This window comes from Chiloscyllium plagiosum, unplaced genomic scaffold (genome assembly GCF_037043375.1).
Source record: "Chiloscyllium plagiosum isolate Xiang-an unplaced genomic scaffold, Cpla_swu_hap1 HiC_scaffold_2, whole genome shotgun sequence".
NCBI lineage: Eukaryota > Metazoa > Chordata > Chondrichthyes > Orectolobiformes > Hemiscylliidae > Chiloscyllium > Chiloscyllium plagiosum.
This window is the reverse complement of record NW_028270140.1, coordinates 64009239-64030014: the sequence shown is the minus strand read 5'-3', so window position 1 is coordinate 64030014 and position 20776 is coordinate 64009239. Positions and strand designations below refer to the sequence as shown.

Sequence of the window (20776 nt, the reverse complement as noted above, 5' to 3'; positions counted from 1 at the left end):
CTGAGTGTCTATGCTCACTAGCATATGATACCCTAGTAATCGGGAGATTAACAACTGTGGAGGTCCAGCTTGCTAAAGTTTGCCTGCAGGACTGCTTATGCTATCAACATGGACCAAGACCACCGGTGATTCTCCCTCTACCTTCAGTGAGGTCTGGACCCACTAAATAATATCCTTTACCTTTGTAACAGGGAGGCAATGGTCTGTTTCCTGAAACAAATTCCCTCTCACTATTGCTGGATAAACATAGTAGGCTTATGAGCATCACGAGAGCGAGAGCAAGAGCGAACAATAGAACTGATTCTGTTGATTCTGGAGTTGAAAAGTTAAATTTTGTTTTCCTCTCCAGAGATGCTGCAAATGGGATCTGTACAATTATTCATTTTGAATGAATGAAATCTAAAAATGGAAACAATAATATATTAAATCATGTAATAAGTAATTTTCTGCAAATTACTGTGATTACCATTTAAATCTTTTGAGCAGCATAATCAAAATAAAGAATGAATGATTCTGCTCCACAGCTACCTGATAAAGGAGCAGCACTCCAAAAGCTAGTACTTCCAAATAGACCTGTTGGACTATAACCTTTTGTTGATTTTTAACTTGGAAGATATCCAGTGTTCAGTAAAGGTCATATGCCAACGCTAAGATTGCCACTTGGTAAAGCTGAAGCTATAACATTCAGCAAGCAATCAGGGCTAAAATCTCAAGCTTGGACATCTGTGTCTCTGCATTTACTAACCTTGTTTGTGCAAGTAAAAAGGTTTTAAACATGTGTCATTTAAAATTACAATTCTATATTACAGAGAAAAAAAAAAGTGCCATAATGAACATCTTCAATACCTGCAACCATAAGCAAATTCATAAAAAGCAGCCTATGTACAAACTGCTGCATGACAACCAATTTAGCTCAGGATCCTAAAACAAAGCAAAGCAATCTTAAGGTCTTGAATTGTAAATAAAAAGTATTACCTTGCTGGAAAAAAAATTGCTTGAGTGCTTACTGAATGTCAGGAATAGTTTTATGCAATGCTTAAAATAATGAATGAAACGGATAAACATCCAGTCCTTTTCAGGTTCGTAGAGGAGAGACGTAACCTCCCTGTTAGTTTTCCTTCCTCATTAATTAGTTGCTCTGATATGAAAAAAATGATACATTTCCTGAGGTAACTGTAAAGATGAGGGAGATGCTGGCTAGAGTTGATTGGAAGGGAAACCTAGTCAGGAAGATGGTGGAGCAGCAACTGCAGCAGTTTCAGAGGGTAATTCGGGAGACTCAGCAGAAATTCATCACAAGGAAGCAGAAGCGTACAAAAGGAGGACGATGGAACCGTTGCTGACAAGGGACCTCAGGGAAAGCATGAAAGCAAAAGAAAAAATATACAATATGACAAAGATTAGCAGGAAGCCAGAGGACGGGGGGGGGGGGAAAGAGAGAAAAGCAGAATAAAATTTAAAACGAGCAATAAGGGGAGAAAGATGAACAGGAGACTAAGTTAACTAGTAATATTAAAAGAAGATTTCAGGTGTTTTTGTTTTAGATACGTAAAAAAGGTAAGACAGAGGGGTAAGTGTGGACATTGGATCACTGGAGAAGTAGTAGATGGAAAAAAAATGGAGGAATGGAATACGGTCTTTGCATGTTTTCAGTGATAGACGCCTGCAGTATGCCAAAGTTTGGGGGGGGGGGGGGGGGGGGGGGGGGGGGGGGGAGGAAAGAGCACGCAGAGATGAATAAAGTGGCCTCCACTAAGAAGAAGGTGCTGGGAAATCTGAAAGGTCTGGAGGTAGATAAATAGATCACATAGACTACAAACCAGAGTTCTGAAGGAGATAGCTCGAGAGATTGTACATACATTGGTGATCTTTTACAAGTAACTGGAGTCGGGAGGGTCCTAGGTGACTGGAAAATGACTAATGTAGCACCCCTATTTAAAGGAGGGAGGCAGAAGACTGGAAATTGTAGGCTGGTTAGCCTGACCATGGCCATTGGTAAGATGTGAGTGTTATTATTAAGGATGAGATTGTGAAGTACTTGGAAGTGTATGGTAAAATAGGGCTGAGTCAGCATGGCTTCATTGAGGGGAGGTCATACCTGTCAAATCAGGTAGAATTCTTTGAGGTAGTAATGAGCAAGTTCGACAAAGGAGAGCCAGTGGACGTGATCCCATTAGATTTCCAGAAGGCATCTGACAAGGTCCACGCAGGAAGCCGCTAAATAAGATAAGAGCTCATGGTGTTAGGGGCAAGGTACTGGCATATATAGAGACTGGCTGACTGACAGAAGGTTGAGACTAGGGTTAAAAAGAGGTCTTTTTCAGGATAATAGCTGATGACTAGTGGAGTTCCATAGAGGTCAATTTTGGGACTACAACTTATACACTAATGATCTGGATGAAGGAACTAAGTTTACAAATGACAAAGATGGGTGGATGGACAAGTGGTGTTGAGGAAGCAGCAAGGCTGCAGAAGGACTTGGACAGGCTGGGAGAGTGTGCAAAGTGGAAAATGGAACACAATGTGGGTTAGTGAGAGATTATACACTTTGGTCTGGAGAGCAGAGGCATTGATAATCTAAGTGGGGAAAGGCTTCGGAAATCTGAAGCATAAAATTACTTGGGAGTCTTATCTAAGGATTGTCTTAGGGTTAATATGGCAGCGAGGAAGGCAAATGCAACATTAGCATTCATTTCAACAGGGGGAGAATACAACAGCAGAAATGTACTATCAAGACTATCAAAGGCTATGGGATAGGCCTCAATTGGAACACTGAGCAATTTTAGGCTCTGTATCTAAGAAAAGAGGGGGTCCAGAGGAAGTTTATAGGAATGATCCCTGGGATGAAGGGCTTGCCCTATGAGTATTCTTGGTCTGTACTCAATGACATTTAGAAGGATGAAGGGAGATCCAATTGTATTCTGTTGGTTTCAGAGAGGATTGGATATGGTGGACGTAGAGAAGATGTTTTCACTAGGAGACACTATGACCTGAGGGCTCAGACTCCGAGTGAAGAGAAAACCCTTTAGAACAGAGATAAGAAGGAATTTCTTCAGCTACAAAGCGGTTAATCTGTGAGGCTCATTGCGGAGGGCTGTGGAGGCCACATCATTGAGTGCATTTAAGACAGAGATAGATAGGTTCTGAATTAGAAGACAGATCAAAAAGGTTATAAGGAGAAAGCAGGAGGATGGGGTTAAGAAATGCTTTGCCATTCGATCATGGCTAACAGACTTAATGGGCTGAATGAGTCAATTCTGCTCCCAAACCTTATGGTTTCATGGCCTATGTGCTCTGCTTAAAACACACCTTACCTCACTATTAACTGAACCGACATAACTCTTGCATTTCAGCTCAAACGAAAGAAAGAGTGTATGAACATCCCATAACACTTCTATGAAATGACTACATATTTAAAATGGATCACAATACACTTACCGAAAAGGACCCAATTAGGACTGCTGCATTTGCTTGTTTCTTCTGATCACACCCTGTGTAGTGAACTATTTTCTTCCTCCCCATAGTAAATGACTACAACAAAAACAAACATGATCACAATGCAACTAAAGCTGGACGTAGTAAGCTAAGTGACAAATGTTATTTATAATTTGACACTTTTTAATTTTGCTGGAAACAGCATGTCAGCTTTAAAACCATTTTGTCTAACTAGTCGATTTTTCATGGTGTTCTGCAAAGTAAATCACAGTAGCTTATCAGTGAAATGGGATTAGAGGATAATTGGATCAGAGACAAGTGGCAAATGCAACTGGCAAATTGCAATGCTCCATCAATACCTCATGATCAGAGCTAGTCTTTCAGATGAGAGGTTAAATGGAGGCTTGCTCTAAATCTAGTGGCAAAATAATGCAAAAGATCCTGCCATTATATCTCAGACAGTACCAGAAAAAAAGCATTATTATTTCACTATAATAAATGCTCTTTGATTGCAATGCTCACATTGTTGCATTATAGAACATTTGTCAGCTAGTGATGACAGTTCAAAGATACTTCATCAGCCATTCATTTGCTTCACGATGGTACGTAGCAGTTGTGAAACAATGCTTTAGAAATTTAAGTCTGCCCTCTTCCTTTTCAAACCACACAATGGGGTTCCCACATTAAAAGTTTTATAAAAATTCAAAATGCTGCAAATACTCAACAGGTCTGGCAGCAACTGCAGAAAGAGAAACAGTTAACATTGCAGACCACGAACTTACAACCAAAACATCAAAAGGTCATTAAACTTATTTTGTGCCATTTTATTCAGGTCCTTAGGAATAGGCTCCTGACACTGAATGCCACAGAAGTGTACATTCATTTGTTATAAAAGGCTTCCTAGCTCCCTGTAGATAGAGGACATCTCTCCACCTCTTCAAAGGCTTTCCGTGCAGCTCTGGAAAATCTTGAAGCTCATCTCTGCCCTACTGAGCCATCCTACAAACGAAGTCTTGATCACTCTCTTGAAACCAGTTCTATTACCTCAACCAGCCACAACGTATCTCTCTTCTTTAAGAGACACAGTCTGACTTTGTGATGTGATGCTAGCCTCTCCAATTTTGCAAAAGCCCCTTAAATTGTGAACAATTCAACAGACAATTTCAATGAAATCATTGGACACAGGTTAATAAAAACAAACATGGCAGTCAGATTGAGCTTAAGTCATTAAATGTTATAGACTTCATCTTTTATCAATCATTTTTGGGCTGAACTGCATGCTAAAAAGGTGAATATCAGTGCTGGGAATGGACAGACTTGGTATAGAAGAAAAACTTTACCCCGGAAAAAAAAATCCAAAAGCCAAGATACACCAGTTGGTGATACCGAAATAAGCCCATATCCAATTATTCTATTTTGCAATGACTGATACTTACATCAGACATCCTCTTGTCAAAAGTAGGATGCCAATTCATCCTAACTTGCATAATTTTGTACTGTAGTCACTTGTGCTTGTCCTCCCAGTTGACAGATAGGATCTTTGGCAGGCAATAGTATGACCCATGTTTTAGGGTGACTCATACAGAGTCCATAATGGAGTCCTACATTTTAAGGTAGGAATAAATGGTCACATGGTAGACCATGAGTTGATTTTAATTTTGATGTCAGAATCTAGCAATTTTAGCTTCAAATGACCAAAGGCTGCATCAGTAGATTTTGGTTGATATTTTATCAATGTTTCAACAGTATCATTCAGCTTCATACCATAAATGTGTAAATACTTCAGACTTTTAAAATATGCGGTCTGATATATAGCATCAGGTTTAAAGTTCTTGTTCTACAAAACCATTGCAATATTACATATCCAAATATATCTATTCAGTTACACATAGTGGCAAATGCACTTGTTTGAGTACCATCTGCCTAATTCTAGCTCTTAAGGAAGTAACAAGCTTCTTTCCAACACAGTCATTTTACAAGAAAGCATTGTACAAATTTTGAGCACCAGTACACAAGTCAAAAATAGACATTAAAGTCCATTGGAATTCTCTGCAGTTTATTCTTCACATTATTTAATATGCTATCCAATACTGAAATGTATTAATGTTCCATAATTGGAAACTGAAGTCAGTTACTCCCAGAAGCTGAAAATGCAATCTGACCCTCTCTATATTTAAAAACATGCGCTGCTCCAAATTAAGTCAGTATGTACTATTGATCTAACCCTACATATTATAAGTATTATCACATTTACCACTAACCCTAAACAAGCACCATGTTTTGGACTTAGAACTTTTATGCATTAATGTTCCAAATTTGCATGTAAAAAGGTAGTTGGCTTCTACCCACAGTTCCTGCACATTGTATGCAAACGTTTGGTGTAGTAACTCAATTTGCTAACAGGAACCACATCAGCCTACTCAGAGTTGTTCCCTTATTGCTCTCTAAACACAAGATTTCAGAAAGCATCTGATTATTTTATTACAGTGTCTAATAGATCACAACGGTAAGACATCAAAGTCAGGTGAATTTCATCCTAATGTCTTAGTGATAAATGCTTAGTGATAAAGGTGATTTCACACTCAATCTTTGATATAAAAAAAAGTGCACTTCAGATAGCTCATCAAGATGACAATTCTGGATCTCAGCTAATTAATCTGAGGATTGCAACTTTTCAAAAACAGAATGGCACAGGAGGCATTGCAAAAGGTTGAAGTGGGGTCAGGGTATTTGATTACAATCTAGTTAACCAAATGGTCGTAATAAAACCAGGGAAAGATACAGTCAAAGTAAAGGATTGAACTTAGACTTGATATCTGCTGTATCATACTATTCTCTCCTACAACACCCCAAACAAGTAACCTCTTGGAGAGAAAAAAAAAAGCACACACATACATACTCCTACGCAAGGTCCTCAAAGGCAATTTTCATTCAGTGGTGGTGTACCCCAAGTCTGACTAAATTCATTTATCAGGAGAGTAAAGAAAGAGAAATTGAAGAGGTTGGGGAAAGGGGAAGAAGAGGAAAAAAAACTTAAAACAGTTGTGGCAGCACCAGTGTCCCTCTCATGATCACTTTTCAGTTCAAAACACAATCTGTCCTTTGGGAAATTATTCAATGCCTTCAAGGAGGAAAGACATAGAAATCATCAAATGTGGGGCGACATGGTGGCCCAGTGCCAAGGACCCAGGTTCAATTCTAGCCTCAGGCGACTGTGTGGAGTTTGCACATTCTCCCAGTGTTTGCATGGGTTTCCTCTGGGTGCTCCGGTTTCCTCCTACAGTCCAAAGATGTGCAAATTAGGTGAATTGGCCATGCTAAGTTGCCCACAGTATTAGGTGCATTAGTCCGGGTTAAACGCAGGGAAGTCTGGGTGGGATACTCTTTGGAGGGTCGGTATGAATTTGTTGGGCCGAAGGCCTGTTTCCACACTGTAGGTAATCTAATCTTTAAAAAGCAGCTTTTGTGATAGCAGCTTAATATAATGCCATGTGAAGTAGCTTTAGAATAAGGAATCAATATATACTAGGCATCATAATTTCAAATTTAATAATATTCACCAGGTCTAAAAATACAGCCAAACCACACCTGTGGATGACTTCTTTTAATGAATTTCTTGATACACATTTTTAATTGCAAAGGGTGTGTTATCAGTGCAAAAATGGCCACCATGATCCATCTGCACCTGCTCAGCTTAGCAGGAAATCAGATCCATGCTCAATTGAAGAGCAAATTTCAGGAGTGAGAGATGCATGATGTCACATGATTCATGTTTGTACTCGAGCTATATCTTACACCTTACTGCAAATAGTTCATCATCATCTTTCAGACGAAAGATCTTGAAGTTATGATTTCAGAATGTGCCTTTCAACATCTCACTACTAACACTGAGATGATGCCCAGTTAGCTCTCACCTTGCAACAAAAGCTGTATGTTACTTGAATGGGTACTAATAAACTGCAACACTCCACTTATCGGTGTTGTTCTTAAATACACCCTTTAAAAAAATGGTCCTTTGTAAACTGCCTACGTTATCAAAGGTAAATGTTGACTGATTCATTTATCGCACAGTCATCCCAAGATAAGCATGGCACTTGATAATCATCCTAGGTTTACCCACAACAGGATATTTTGCAAAATGGGTTGATGAAAATATCATGTGTGCTCAGTATATTAAGTAATCCTGTACTCATTAAGTAACTCTACAACTACGTGAGCATCTGGTGCGAACATAAAAACACAATTGTAACACAGTCAGAAGAAAGAACTGATCTATTTAAATTAATTCTACCTCAATATCTGCTTTCAGTAATACTGAATTAAGTTTTCACATGTTATCAAATTCAATTCTACTGTAGGCTTTCTGGAAAATACCATGTTATTGTTTGTAATATTTTTGTTTAAATTCTCTACCCAAAAAATTAGTTCCAGAATGAAAATAGAAATAATTATGCACATCCTCCCATACCATGTACTGTAATGTTACCATAAATCAAGTATCAACAAACTAGGCTAACATTGTTTGCTACAAACTTACTTGAATCTACAGCTCAAGATTAAAGGAAGAGAAGACCTTTAATTTTCAGCTGAATGTTACAGTATGGTTTTGTAATAGGTACAGGAGATTGTGTCATCAGTCAATGCAGCTGTCAACAAAACATATTTAGGCTTAAAATTGGTGGTCAACTTTTGAGGTTAAGCTAAAAAATGCATATTTGGGGCTCTATCACAGTTGGAGTCATGGTCAATTTTTCAGCTCAGAAATATGTTTAGAATTGTACCAATTATAATGTACTGAAAACTGCAATGTGCATTTGCCCTCTTAAAGCTCCAACAAAGGAGTGTAGGAGGAAAATAAAAAGAACTCACATTTTAATTGCATGCAAAGTTCTGATTAAAAAGCATTCACACTGAATCTTACTGGAAAAAAAGTGTGAAAATATGAAAGTTATGACATTTTTGGAAAGTCTTTGTCTACTTTCTGTAGACTGCATTTTAGGTTTGAAATTCAGAAAAATACACTGAATATACACTTATTAATAGACACATTGAAGCATTCTAGCACAAGATTAGCAACATCAAGATCAGCCAATTGTAAATGCACATTGGATAATTTTACAGGGTCAATATTAACTTTTAATCATCACAGAGGCTTTATTTTAGCAGCAATGGGATCGCAGATGTTTGATCTCACACTCTCCTAGCATTGCTGATTATGACCTATGCTTTTGATGTCTCTACAGAACTATCATTTGTATCTTCACAATGTGAATGTGTAGGACTGCTATTACAAGCACAAAAGAAAAAGCCTATGGAGTGAAGAATTGGAAATTTGAGACAATTATGTCCTAATAAAATGACTACAACTCAAAAATTAAATCATTGCTTTTTGAGCATGTTCGATCTTCTGATACATGAAGTGAGAAGCAAATCAGAAAACTGAAAATTGGCTATTGCACATAATAGAGGCAGCTTAGAGAATCTACAAGTAAAAACATTCAAAAAGTCTTCACTAAGCTTGAAATGAGATCACCACTGTGTTGCCATTCCACACGCTGAATATATTTTGTCAGGTCCAGCACATGAAAGTTAGCAGTGAATTAGAATCAGTCATAGAATTATACAATACAGAAACAGACCCTTTGGTCCAACTCATCCATGCTGACCAGATATTCTAAATTAATCTAGTCCCATTTGCCAGTACTTGGCCCATATCCCCCCAAACCCTTCCTATTCATATACCCATCCAGATGCCTTTTAAAATGTTGTAACTGTACCAGCCTTCACACTTCCTTGACAGCTCACTCCATACATTCCCTACGTGAAAGAGGTGCCCCTTAGGTCCCTTTTACTTCTTTCCCCACTCAACTTAAACCTATGTCCTGTAGTTTTAAACTCTTCAACACTGGGGGAAGAGACCTTGGCTCTTCATCTTATCTATGCCCCTCATCGTTTTATAAAGCTCAAGTCTTCTGACTGTAATGCTCCAGGGAAAAAAGCCCCAGCCTATTTAGCAGCTCCTTATAGCTCAAACCCTCCAACCCCAGCAACAGCCTTGTAAATCTTTTCTGAACCCTTTCAAGCTTCTTAGCATCCTTCTTACAGCAGGGAGACCAGAATTGAACATTATTTTAAAACTGTCCTGTACTGTCGCAATTTGACATCCCAACTCCTATACTCAATGCACTGACCAATGAAGGCAAGCGTACTAATACACCTTCTTCACCCAGTCTACTTGCGACTCCACTTTCAAAGACCTATGCGTCTGCACCCCTAGGTCACATTTTTCAGCAATATTCCCCAGGACCCTACCATTAATTGTACAAACCCTGCCCTGGTTTGCCTTACCAAAATGCAGTACCTCACATTTTTCAAGGATCTGCCAGTCCTTGGCGCATCGGCCCATCTCAGCAAGGCCCCATTGTACTCGGAAGTAACCTTCTTCACTGTGTACTACACCTCCAATTTTGGTGTCAACTTGTCAAAACCAAACAAAACTTAAAAATGCAAAAAAGGATAGTTCCCAGGAATTCACTGTTTGATAGGACATAAAAATCTGTTCACCATGGAAACAACTTCAATGCCAAACTTTTATGACCTTCTTAATATGCCTAAACATTCAGCAGTGCCACAGAGACAAGGTGTATATGGATGAAAACTTATTTATTGTCACGAACAAGAGCAGATTCAGTGTCATGGAAACAAGTATATCAACCTCAACAAAACCTTGACCAATCTTCACCTTGTTTGGAGTCCCTCAGCAAACATAAATGTCAATGCTCAGTGATGAGTTCAATATTCATCAGCTACTTCGCTTCTCAAAATAAAAAGTAGAGATTTATGCTACTTGATAAAAAGGCAATTAGACAGCAACTCCACACAAGCGGAATACCTCCAATTACAATCATGTTTACACATCCTCTGTATACACATTTTCATGAGCAACCCTGAAAAAATGTTAGTAATCACCATGCACACAAAAGACAACATAGAAAGAAAGAATCAAGTGAAAGTGAATTTGAGCAAAATGAAATACTTAGAGCTACCATAAAGCCAGGAGATAAAGTGCTTGTGAAATTTAATGCTGAAAAGCAAACAACCCAAAATGATATCCAGGCATTTGGGATCAGCAGAAGAGAATCACTGCCATGTACAGTTTGCAAAGACAAAACATGTCACATTTCAAAAAAAAAGTACTGAAAACATCATATACAAGCATTGAGTTGGATTCTGACATCAACATCAAGATGAACATTAGTTAACTAAGACCACACCCGTTGTTAGACAATACCCTACAATACTGAGAGAGAAAAGATCCACCATTCTGAAGTGACTAAACTACAAAATGGATTATCTGCTGTTAAAAGACAAAGGTTATCATGTTTAATAAATCTGATTACATGGATAGATCAACACAAAAATTTGAAATACATAATAGTGTTATGGTGAAGTTGAACATTCAGTTGTGCATAAGCTCATTTACATTCCTGCAAGCTAATCATTGAAACACACTTTCATTCATTTACTGAGAAAGTGAGGGATGTAGTGTTTTCAAAATTATATAGTGCCATTTTGTCCACTTGAGATACCACATTCATGTCTCAACAGAGTATAGAAGAAAAATAAAAAGGAATCAATGTCTGATTCTTTGGTTATTTTCAAGACCCTTAGCATATTTGTTGGCACAGGGACCAAGGGCAAGATTCAAGTCATGGTGTCACAGAGCATACATATGACAACCCATGAACAAATTGTAATACTTGCTGTTGCAAGACTCAATGCTGATTTCAAGCAAACAGTAGCAACTTTTTAAAAATCAAGTAACTGTACTTTAGCAAGGAAATTCAAGTGTTAGTGTAAACTGTTGAAAGGATGAATCTACCAAAGATCAAATGTGTGAGAGAACAGAGACCAGCTACTGGCTTGATAGAACATCGAACATTACAACGCAGTACAGACTCTTCGGCCCTTGATGTTCTGCCACCCTGAGAGACCAATCTGAAGCATATTTATCCAACACTATTCCATTCTCATCCATATGCCTATCCAGTGACCATATAAATTCCCTTAAAAGTTGGCGAGTGTACAACTGTTGCAGGCAGTGCGTTTCACACCCCTAGTACATGGAGTAAAGAAACTACTTTTGACATCTGTCCTATATCTATCATCTCTCAAGTTGAAGCTATGCTCCTTCATGCAAGCCATCATCCTAGGAAAAAGGTACTCACTGTCCACCTGATCTAGCCCTCTGATTATCTTACATGTCTCAATTAAGTCACCTCTCAACCTTCTTCTCTAATAAAAACAGCCTCAAGTCCCTCAACCTTTCCTCATATGACCTTCCCTCCATCCAAACAACGTCCTAGTAAATCTCCTCTGAACCCTTTCTAAAGCTTCGACATCCTTCCTATAATGCAGTGACTAGGACTGCATGCAATACTCCAAGTGTGGCCGCACCAGAGTTTTGTACAGCTGCAGCACGACCTCATGGTTCTGAAACCCAATCCCACTACTAATAAGAGCTAACACACTGCATGCCTTCTTAACACACCTATCAACCTGGGTGGCAGCTTTCAGGGATCTATGTACATGGTCACTGAGATCACTCTGCTCATCTACACTACCAAGAATTTTACCATTTGCCCAGTATTCTTGCTACACCTTCCAAAGTGAATCACCTCATACTTTTCTGCATTAAACTCCATTTGCTATCTCTCAGCCCAGCTCTGCAGCTTATCTATGTCCCTCTGTAACTTACAACATCCCTCAGCACTATCTACAACTGTGCCGACCTTAGTGTCACTCACAAATTTACTAACTCATCCTTCTAGGCCCTCATCAGGTCATTTATAAAAATGACAAACAGCAGTGGACCCAATTCAGATCCTTGTGGTACACCACTAGTAACTGAACTCCAGGAAGAACATTTCCCATCAATCACTACCCTCTGATCTTAAGAAACATATCAGAATCTATCCTTGAAAATTGTATGAATAGTTTAATTGTTACCAAAAGAAGAATTGTACATATGTAGTTAAGTGGGCCAAATCAATTAAAGTCCTGCAGGGATTTCAGGAAATGGTGTGGCTGCCTTATGGATTAAAAAGTGTCTAGGATTACAGATAGCAACTAGGTTCACGCAGTCTCACTCTGTCAAAAGATCCAAAAGCAAAAATTACTAATTTCTACTGATACATCACAGACAATGGCAAAAATACAAGTACATTTTGTCAAATCAACATAAGGGAAATGCCCATGAATTTTGATATATCCAGGTGGAATAGTTTGAAAGGAAAAATGTCTACCGAAAAGTTCTAGAGGAAATGAGCAAGAAAAGAACAAAATTCAGGAATACAGGGGTTCTGAAGACCAGCCATCTAACTTGAAACACTAATGTAGATTTTTCTCTTTACAAATGCGGAGTTTCTCAGTCACTTTAATTTTGTGCTGTTGATAATGCATTTTGAATAAAAACAAGGACAGAATAACTTTCAAACTAAAAGTATGCCAAGAATATCCTTGACAACAGTTGGATGAGAAACAAAAAGTGAATTTGTGGATCAATAATTACATCTACAAATAACGTAGCCTATTCATGTGGGACATGTCAAGATCCTATACAAATCAGTAAGATCAAGGTGCCTATGAAGAGGTAACATCAAAATGTACTACACCAAGAAATCTAATGTCTTCAGTTCAATAATTGAAGTATGTTGGAGATAGCAAGGACTGCAGCTGCTAGGAAGTCAGAGTCAATAAAGTATGAAGCTGGAAAAAGCACAGCAGGTCAAGCAACAGAGAACCGAGGGAGTTGGCATTTCAGGTTGGAACCTTTCATCAGGACAGGGGAGGGGGAAGGGACCTGAGAAATAAATAAACAAATAAAGGGGCTGGGGGAAAGATAGGTGGATGAAGGTAGGAGGTGATTGTAATTGGTCAGTGGGAAGGGTGGAGTGGATAGGTGAGAAGGAAATGGACAGGTCAGGTCAAGGGGCAGGGCAGAGAGTGAAGGCTGGAGCGGATTTGAAAGCTGGTGAATTCTACATTAAGGCCATGTGGTTGTAAGCTCCAGAGGCAGAAGATGAGGTGGTGTTCTTCCTCCAGTTTGCACGTGGCCTTATTTTGATGGTGAAGGCAGGCCAGGTTGTAAATGTCATCGGGGAGTGGGAGGAGAGTTGAAATGGCTGGCAACCAGAAGGTTGATTGGAGCATATGGACCATAGGTGTTCCCTGAACCAGTCCCCGAGTTTGTGCTCACTCTCTCTGATGTAGAGGAAACCACATTAGGAGCAATGGATGCAATAAATCAGATTAGAGGAAATACAGGTGAATCTTTGCTGGACTTGGAATGATTCTTTGGAGCCTTGGACAGAAGTAAAAGGAGAGGTGCGAGGGGAGGTTTTGCACCTCCTGCAGCCACAGGGAAAGGTACCTGGTGTGGAGGAGAGGTTGATGGGGAATGCTGACCTAAAGAGGGAGTCATGGAGGAAATGGTTCCAGCAAAAAAAAAAAGGGTGGGGAGGGGAATATCATTTTGGTGGTGGGTTCACACTGCAAATTGTGGAAAATTATGGAGGACATTGAATTGGGAGATTGGTGGGGTAGATTGTGAGGACCGGGGACTCTATCTTTGTTGTGGTTGGTGGGGGTGCAGGATTTGAGGACAGAGGTGTGGGAAACGGAAGAGATGCAGTTGGGGGCATTGTTGATCACGGTGCAAGGGGAAATTATGGTCCTGAAGTAGGAGGAGATGGGTCTTAACAAGATATTGAAGGATCATGCCTACTCGACAGAATAGGTGGATGGTTCACACAAAAACAAAATCTCAAAAAAACAGAAATATGCATGTTACACAACTTGATTTTTTATTACATGGGATGGTCATAGAGTCCTAGAGGTGTACAGCATGGAAACAGACCCTTCGGTCCAACCAGTCTATGCCGACCAGATATCCCAACCCAATCCAATCCCACCTGCCAGCACCCGGCCCATATCCCACCAAACCCTTCCTATTCATATAAGCCTCTTAAATGTTGCAACTGTACCAGCCTCCACCACTTCCTCTGGCAGCTCATTCTAATAACAATGTCATCAAATTCTGGGATGCTATTAATACATCAATTAATTGATCAAAAATGTAAAATAGCCAATTGAACGGGTGGAGAGAATGGTAATTTATTGTGGAGCAACAGTTCTGAAACTGAAGTTTCACATCTAATCAAGAGAGTGTGGTCCTTACGATGATGCGAGTCAAAGTAACTCAAGGTTACAATGACAAGGTTCCCCATGGGAGACTGATTAGCAAGGTTAGATCTCATGTAATACAGGAAGAACTTGCCATTTGGATACAGAACTGGCTCAAAAGTAGAAGACAGAGGGTGGTGGTGGGTGCATTTGCAGAGTGGAGGCCTGTGACCAGTGGAGTGCCACAAGGATCGGTGCTGAGTTCACTACTTTTTGTCATTTACATAAATGACTTGGATGTGAACATAAGAGGTATAGTTAGTAAGTTTGCAGATGAGACCAAAATTGGAGGTGTAGTGGACAGCGAAGAAGGAACAGGATCTTGATCAGACGGGCCAACGGGCTGAGAAGTGGCAGATGGAGTTTAATTCAGATAAATGAGAGGTGCTGCATTGTATGTAAGCAAATCTTAGGAGAACTTATACACTAAATGGTAAGGTCCGAGGGAGTGTTGTTGAACAAAGAAACCTTGGAGTGCAGGATCAGAGCTCCTTGAAAGTGGAGTTGCAGGTAGATAGAATAGTTTGGTATGCTTTCCTTTATTAGTCAGAGTTTTGAGTACAGGAGTTGAGAGGTCATGTTGTGGCTGTACAGGTCATTGGTTAGGCCACAGTTGGAATATTGCATGCAATTCTGTTTCCTGTTGTGAAACTTGAAAGGGTTGGAGGATTTGAGCTATAGTGAGAGGCTGAACAAACTGGGACTGTTTTCCCTGGAGCGGCGGAGGCTGAGGGATGATCGTATAGAGGTTTATAAAATCTTGATGGGCGTGGATCGGATAAATAGACAAAGTCTTTTCCCTGGGGTAGGGGAATCCAGAACTAGAGGGCATAGGTTTAGGTGAGGGGGAAAAAGATATAAAAAATACTTAAGGGGCAATTTTTTCACACAGAGGGTGGTAAGTGTATGGAATGAGCTGCCAGAGGAAGTGGAGGAGGCTAGTACAATTGCAACATCTAAAAGGCATCTGGATGGGTATATAAATAGGAGGAGTTTGGAGGGATATGGGCCAGGTGCTGGCAGGTGGGACTAGACTGGGTTGTGATATTTAGTCAGCATGGACAGGTTGGACCGAAGGGTCTGTTTCTGTGCTATATATCCCTATGACTATATAACTCGGTGAATTCAACTGTCTTACTAAACAGTTAACAGAAGAATACAGGCAGATAAGGTTTTAAAGAAGACATAGGTGTTTGTCATTTTTATAAATGACTTAGACGCAGGCATATGTGGATGGATTCGTCAATTTGCAGATGACACCAAAGTCAGTGGAGTAGTGGACAGTTTGGAAGAATGTTACAGGATGCAGAGGAACTTTGATAAACTGCAGAATTGGGCTGAGAGGTGGCAAATGGAGTTCAATGCACTTTGGGAAGAATAACAGGAAGGCAGAGTACTGGGTCAATGGAAAGATTCTTGATAGTGTGAATGTGCAGTGGGATCTTGGAAGTCCATGTGTATAGATCCCTGAACGTTGCCACCCAAGTTGATAGTGCTGTTAAGACGACATATGGTGTGATAGGTTTCATTGGTAGAGGGATTGAGTTCCGGAGCCGCAATACCATGCTACAACTATACAAAATGCTAGTGCGGCCACACTTGGAATATTGTGTACAGTTCTGGTCGCCATATTTCAGGAAGGACGTGGAAGCATTGGAAGAGGTGCAGAGGAAATTTACCAGTATATAGCCTGGTCTGGAGGGAAGGTCTTATGAGGAAAGGCTGAGAGACTTGAACCTGTTCTCATTGGTAAGAAGATGGCTAAGAGGGGATTTGATAGAGACATACAAAATGATCAGAGGATTAGATAGGGTAGACAGTGAAAATCTTTTTCCTAGGATGATGACGTCAGCTTGTACGAGGGGGCATAACTACAAATTGAGGGGTGATAGATTTAAGACAGAGGTCAGAGGCAGGTTCTTTACTCAGAGTGGTAAGGACGTGGAATGCCCTGTCTGCCAATGTAGTTAACTCAGCCACATTTGGGAGATTTAAACAATCCTTGGATAAGCACATGGTTGATGATGGAATAGTATAGGGGCATGAGCTGAGAATAGTTCACAGGTCGGTGCAACAGAGGGCCGAAGGACCTGTTCTGTGCTGTATTGTTCTATGTTCTATATGGAATGCTGTCCTTCATTGGCATAGATACAGAATACAAAATGTAGAGATTACAATGATGAAACTGTATAAGACACTGGTGAGGCCACAACAGGCATACTATGTGCAGTTCCAGTCACCACATTACAGGAAGGATATAGTTGCTCTGGGGAGGGTGCAGAGGTGATTTACGAGAATGTAGCCAGAGCTGGAGAACTGACCCAAGTGGAGAAATTGTAAATGTAAAAAAAAAATTGATAATTCCACACATTCTTAAAGCTCACCAACTTAAAAATCAGATTTTTATTGTTTTTAAATGTATAATTTTAACTGTAGTCAAGTAATCAGACTATATTAGATCACGTTTTCCTCAAACATGCAGAAGTTGGTGTTTTTCCTCCACCTAGTTTTGATGGATGGTCATGGAGAATCAGTTCTAAAATGAAATATATAAAATCGAACCTTGCAAAACAATAAATGCAGACTATATAATCCATGTATGAAACATCATGATCTAAACAATTAAACATTTTTATGCCCACATTTAAACCAGGAAATGCTGCCATTTTGAAAAAATACTTATTGGATATAATTAAACCCTCCTCCATCCTCCAAAAGTATGGACTTCAGTGCCAACACTGCAGGAAGATACAATTACAGGACAAAAAAAAAATTTACTTAAACAGTTCCCATTATAAAGTTTAATATTCGGTGGAAACAAAAGAAACAAGTCACTTTCAGAAGAACACTGAATTATGCACCTTCCTCTCCACCACCATCTCCTTCCCCCAATCTGATAATCCTCAGGTGATTATCTGACGACAACACCAAGTAGTGAATCACATGTGCAATGCATAGGCAATTATTCAATTACATTGACTAAAACTCTCCTGTTCTGCACTTATAGCACACTTAGCCAAGCTACCCAACAGCAGCCCCATGGTGCCCTTGCCTGTGAGCAAGGAGGGCCAGGTTCAAGTCTCAGCAACTCCTCAGGTGAGGGGTAACATTTTTGAATGGGTGGATAAAGTTCACATTTCAGTACTCCACTGTTAAAAGGAGAAATTTAGCCTACACTGGAATGACCGCAGGTATTTTTTGAACAATGATCAACCAATGCACACAAATTCAACTTGAAAATCTCTCCTGGAAAACCCGGACATCTCTAACTTTTCTCACTTGCACACTAACTATGGTGGCTATCTTGAAATCTTAGCTGTGGAGCTCTTGACATTTGTTTAAAAGCACATTTAGAAAAACTCATTTCAATTTACCTTTATTTTTTTGTTTAGTTTGCAGCAGTATCTGTATAACATGGCCATGTTCAGAGGACCAAAATCTGCATAGAAACTGGAAAATAAAAAGTAATGAAGAAACATGCAAGTTCACATTAAAGATAAATACCAGCTGGTCCATCAAGTCTGTCCCACACTGTTGTAAATGCTATCACGACAGAATACTTCTTTAGCACCCCTTTACGTTTTTAGGGGTTTCGCTAGTTTAAAATCACACTGCGTTTTAACCACACTGATGAATTAATGTAACAAGGATTGGTCTTAACTATAGAAACGCAGCGAGAAAGACTGTTAATCCTTCCGTTCAGAAGCAAATTTGACATAATGACTTGGTTAAAGTGAAAGTATGTCTAAATTGACTAGAACCAACTTTTTAAATCAAAAGGATAGTTCTGGCATATCTAGGGCGATGCTGCGCAGTAACTGAGGTACATCTGAGTTTTTAAAAGTGACATTTCAAAAAAAGTCTTCCTGGTTTTTTTTTAAATGTAAGTCTCGAAAATATACTCACTTTTCATATACAAGTTCGTCATCAATGCTAAAATAGTGCGTATTCGCTGTGTTTTTGGGCTTATGTCGAAGAATAGCAAAATACAGCCGATCTGAAACACAAGTAACAGAAGAGATAAACAGCATTGACCGTGCCCCATTAAGGATATACCGTTGCTGCACATTTACAAACTGCATGAAGTAGCAAAGCGTCTGTCTTCACCCACACAAACAACCACATCCATGGTTCAGGCGCTTCGCGATAGGCTGCTGCCTAACTTGGAACCATTTAAAATTTAAAACCGCCATGCCTTAAAACCACGGAGTTTAGAATCTGCTCCTCAATGTAAGCCATACCAAATCAATATCAATTACACAAGCCGTCACCTTTTATAAACTCCGCCGCATTAAGCAGCTCTTCTCCGTCCGCCATTCCGCAGCTTAGACAAAAACGAAACAAAGCTGTAAAAACTTTTCAGCACGCACTTTAGCTGAAAAACTGCGCCCAGTCTCAGGGAAAAAACAAACGCTGATAACCGATTTGGGGCTCGCCCAAGGTCAACCTTCAGTGCAACTCCCTCCGGCTGAGAAAACACTTGCAGCAAACACTACTACAGCATTCACGGGACCGCAAACATTGCGGAAAAGTGGTGCCAATGTTCGAACAGCTATCGCATCGCCACCGAAGGTCCAAAAGTCAAAGTGTCTCTGTCCTGCCCTGCAGCCTGTCACTCAAAAAGCCGAATGCCCGCATTCCCCAGGTATTGGCCAGCCCCTGGCTGATTTACACTCGCTCCAGCCCACTTCCCCAATACAAATCCGCCTATTGGAATGAGGCCCTGTTGGTTGTCAGTGGAAACCTCTTGTCGTCATCCATTAACCCCGCCTCACCTCTTAGTATTGACATCTCAGAGCTTCACATCGGAGGCCAGTGGCGCTATTGCAGCTCAGTGCATTCCCCTAGAGCTTGTCCTCTGCGCAGGGAAAACAGGCAATCCAGAGAATTAGGCCAGGCAGTAACATCTTTTTATTTACTATGCTGAGGTTGTGACGCGCAATATTGGAATTGCAGTGGAATCCCTGTCAGCATTAACCGGTAGGTGGTTGAAGGAAAAGAAACAGACTGGTTACAGCGCAGAAGTTGGTCCCTTGGAAGTGGACACAGAAGAGGGCATGGGGAATGAGGAAGTGGAAGAGATTTTGAATACATATGGTGTCATAGAGTCATATAACACGGAAACAGACGCTTTGGTTCAACTAGTCCCCGCTGAAAATAAACACAAACTAAACTAGTCCCATCTACCTGCCCGTGGCCCTCCAAATCTGTCCTATTCGTGTACTGTACCGGTCAAACTGTCTTTTAAACATTGAGATTGTATCCACATCCACCTCAAGACGTTCATTCCACACATGAACATCGTCTGTGTACTACAACAGACAAATAAAATAGATCTTCTGTAAAAATAATTTCTATGATCTCATTTTTTTATCCCCATGTGGCTTTTGCTTATTATGCTACTTCTCAAAGACAAAGAAACACTGGGATGTTGCATTTTAAAGAGTCACTGGTCTTGAAACATTAACTCTGCCTTCTTCCCACAGATGTTGCCAGCTGTGTTGTGTGTTGGAGCTTTCTCCATTTAAGTAATACTGTTCTTATGCTCTCCCTCCCAAAATAAACAACTTCTCATTTTCCCGTATTATACTCCATTTGCCAAATTACATGGACTCAGACTGTTTTCTGTACAGCAGAAGAGGTAGGGGGAACCTCTTTACTGACATGTATAGATTGAGGGGCAAGGATAAGGTGGAAAGGAACCAGCTGTTCTGCAAGGAGGCATAATTTTTATTAAGGTGAGGGGCAGGAGGGTTAGAAGGTGTTTTTGAGAAATGTTTTTTATACCCAGCGGGTGCTGGAAATCTGGAATGCACTGCGTGGGAGGGCAATAGAGGCAGGAAACATCACAACCCCTTAAATGATGCAGGGATGAGCACTTGAAATGTCATAAGATCCATGGCAATGGGCCAAGTGGTGGAGAGTGGAATTAGAGTAGCTAGGTGATGGTCTTTTCAGACATTATGACTCTATTAGTGAAAATCAAATCGCTTCTGCAATAGTACAGTATATACTAACAGCAGCAATGTGTTTGGGAAATTTAAGATAAAATTCATGAAATAATCAATTGTAGAAACTGCACGTACAAAACAAGCTT

At 40.0% G+C, this 20776-nt stretch overlaps 1 protein-coding gene across 4 annotated transcripts in view; it reads right to left on the bottom strand.

The window, feature by feature from the left end:
• Window positions 1–20776, bottom strand: part of LOC122561627 (dual specificity protein phosphatase CDC14A-like) — a 101827-nt gene that overhangs the window by 64294 nt on the left and 16757 nt on the right. For 2 of the 4 annotated variants that reach the window (XR_006315064.2, XM_043713557.2), the window contains exons 2-4: window positions 18586–18676; window positions 18054–18129; window positions 3439–3531 (exon numbers count right to left, since the gene is read on the bottom strand). Coding sequence is in view for 3 of the 4 variants with exons in the window: in XM_043713557.2 (XP_043569492.1) it covers window positions 3439–3531; window positions 18054–18129; window positions 18586–18676 (260 nt within the window). In the remaining variant the exon portion in view is untranslated. Of the gene's footprint in view, window positions 1–3438; window positions 3532–18053; window positions 18130–18585; window positions 18677–18950; window positions 19271–20776 lie in introns of those variants that run through there. The other 2 variants (XM_087997329.1, XM_043713565.2) reach the window with 2 other exon arrangements.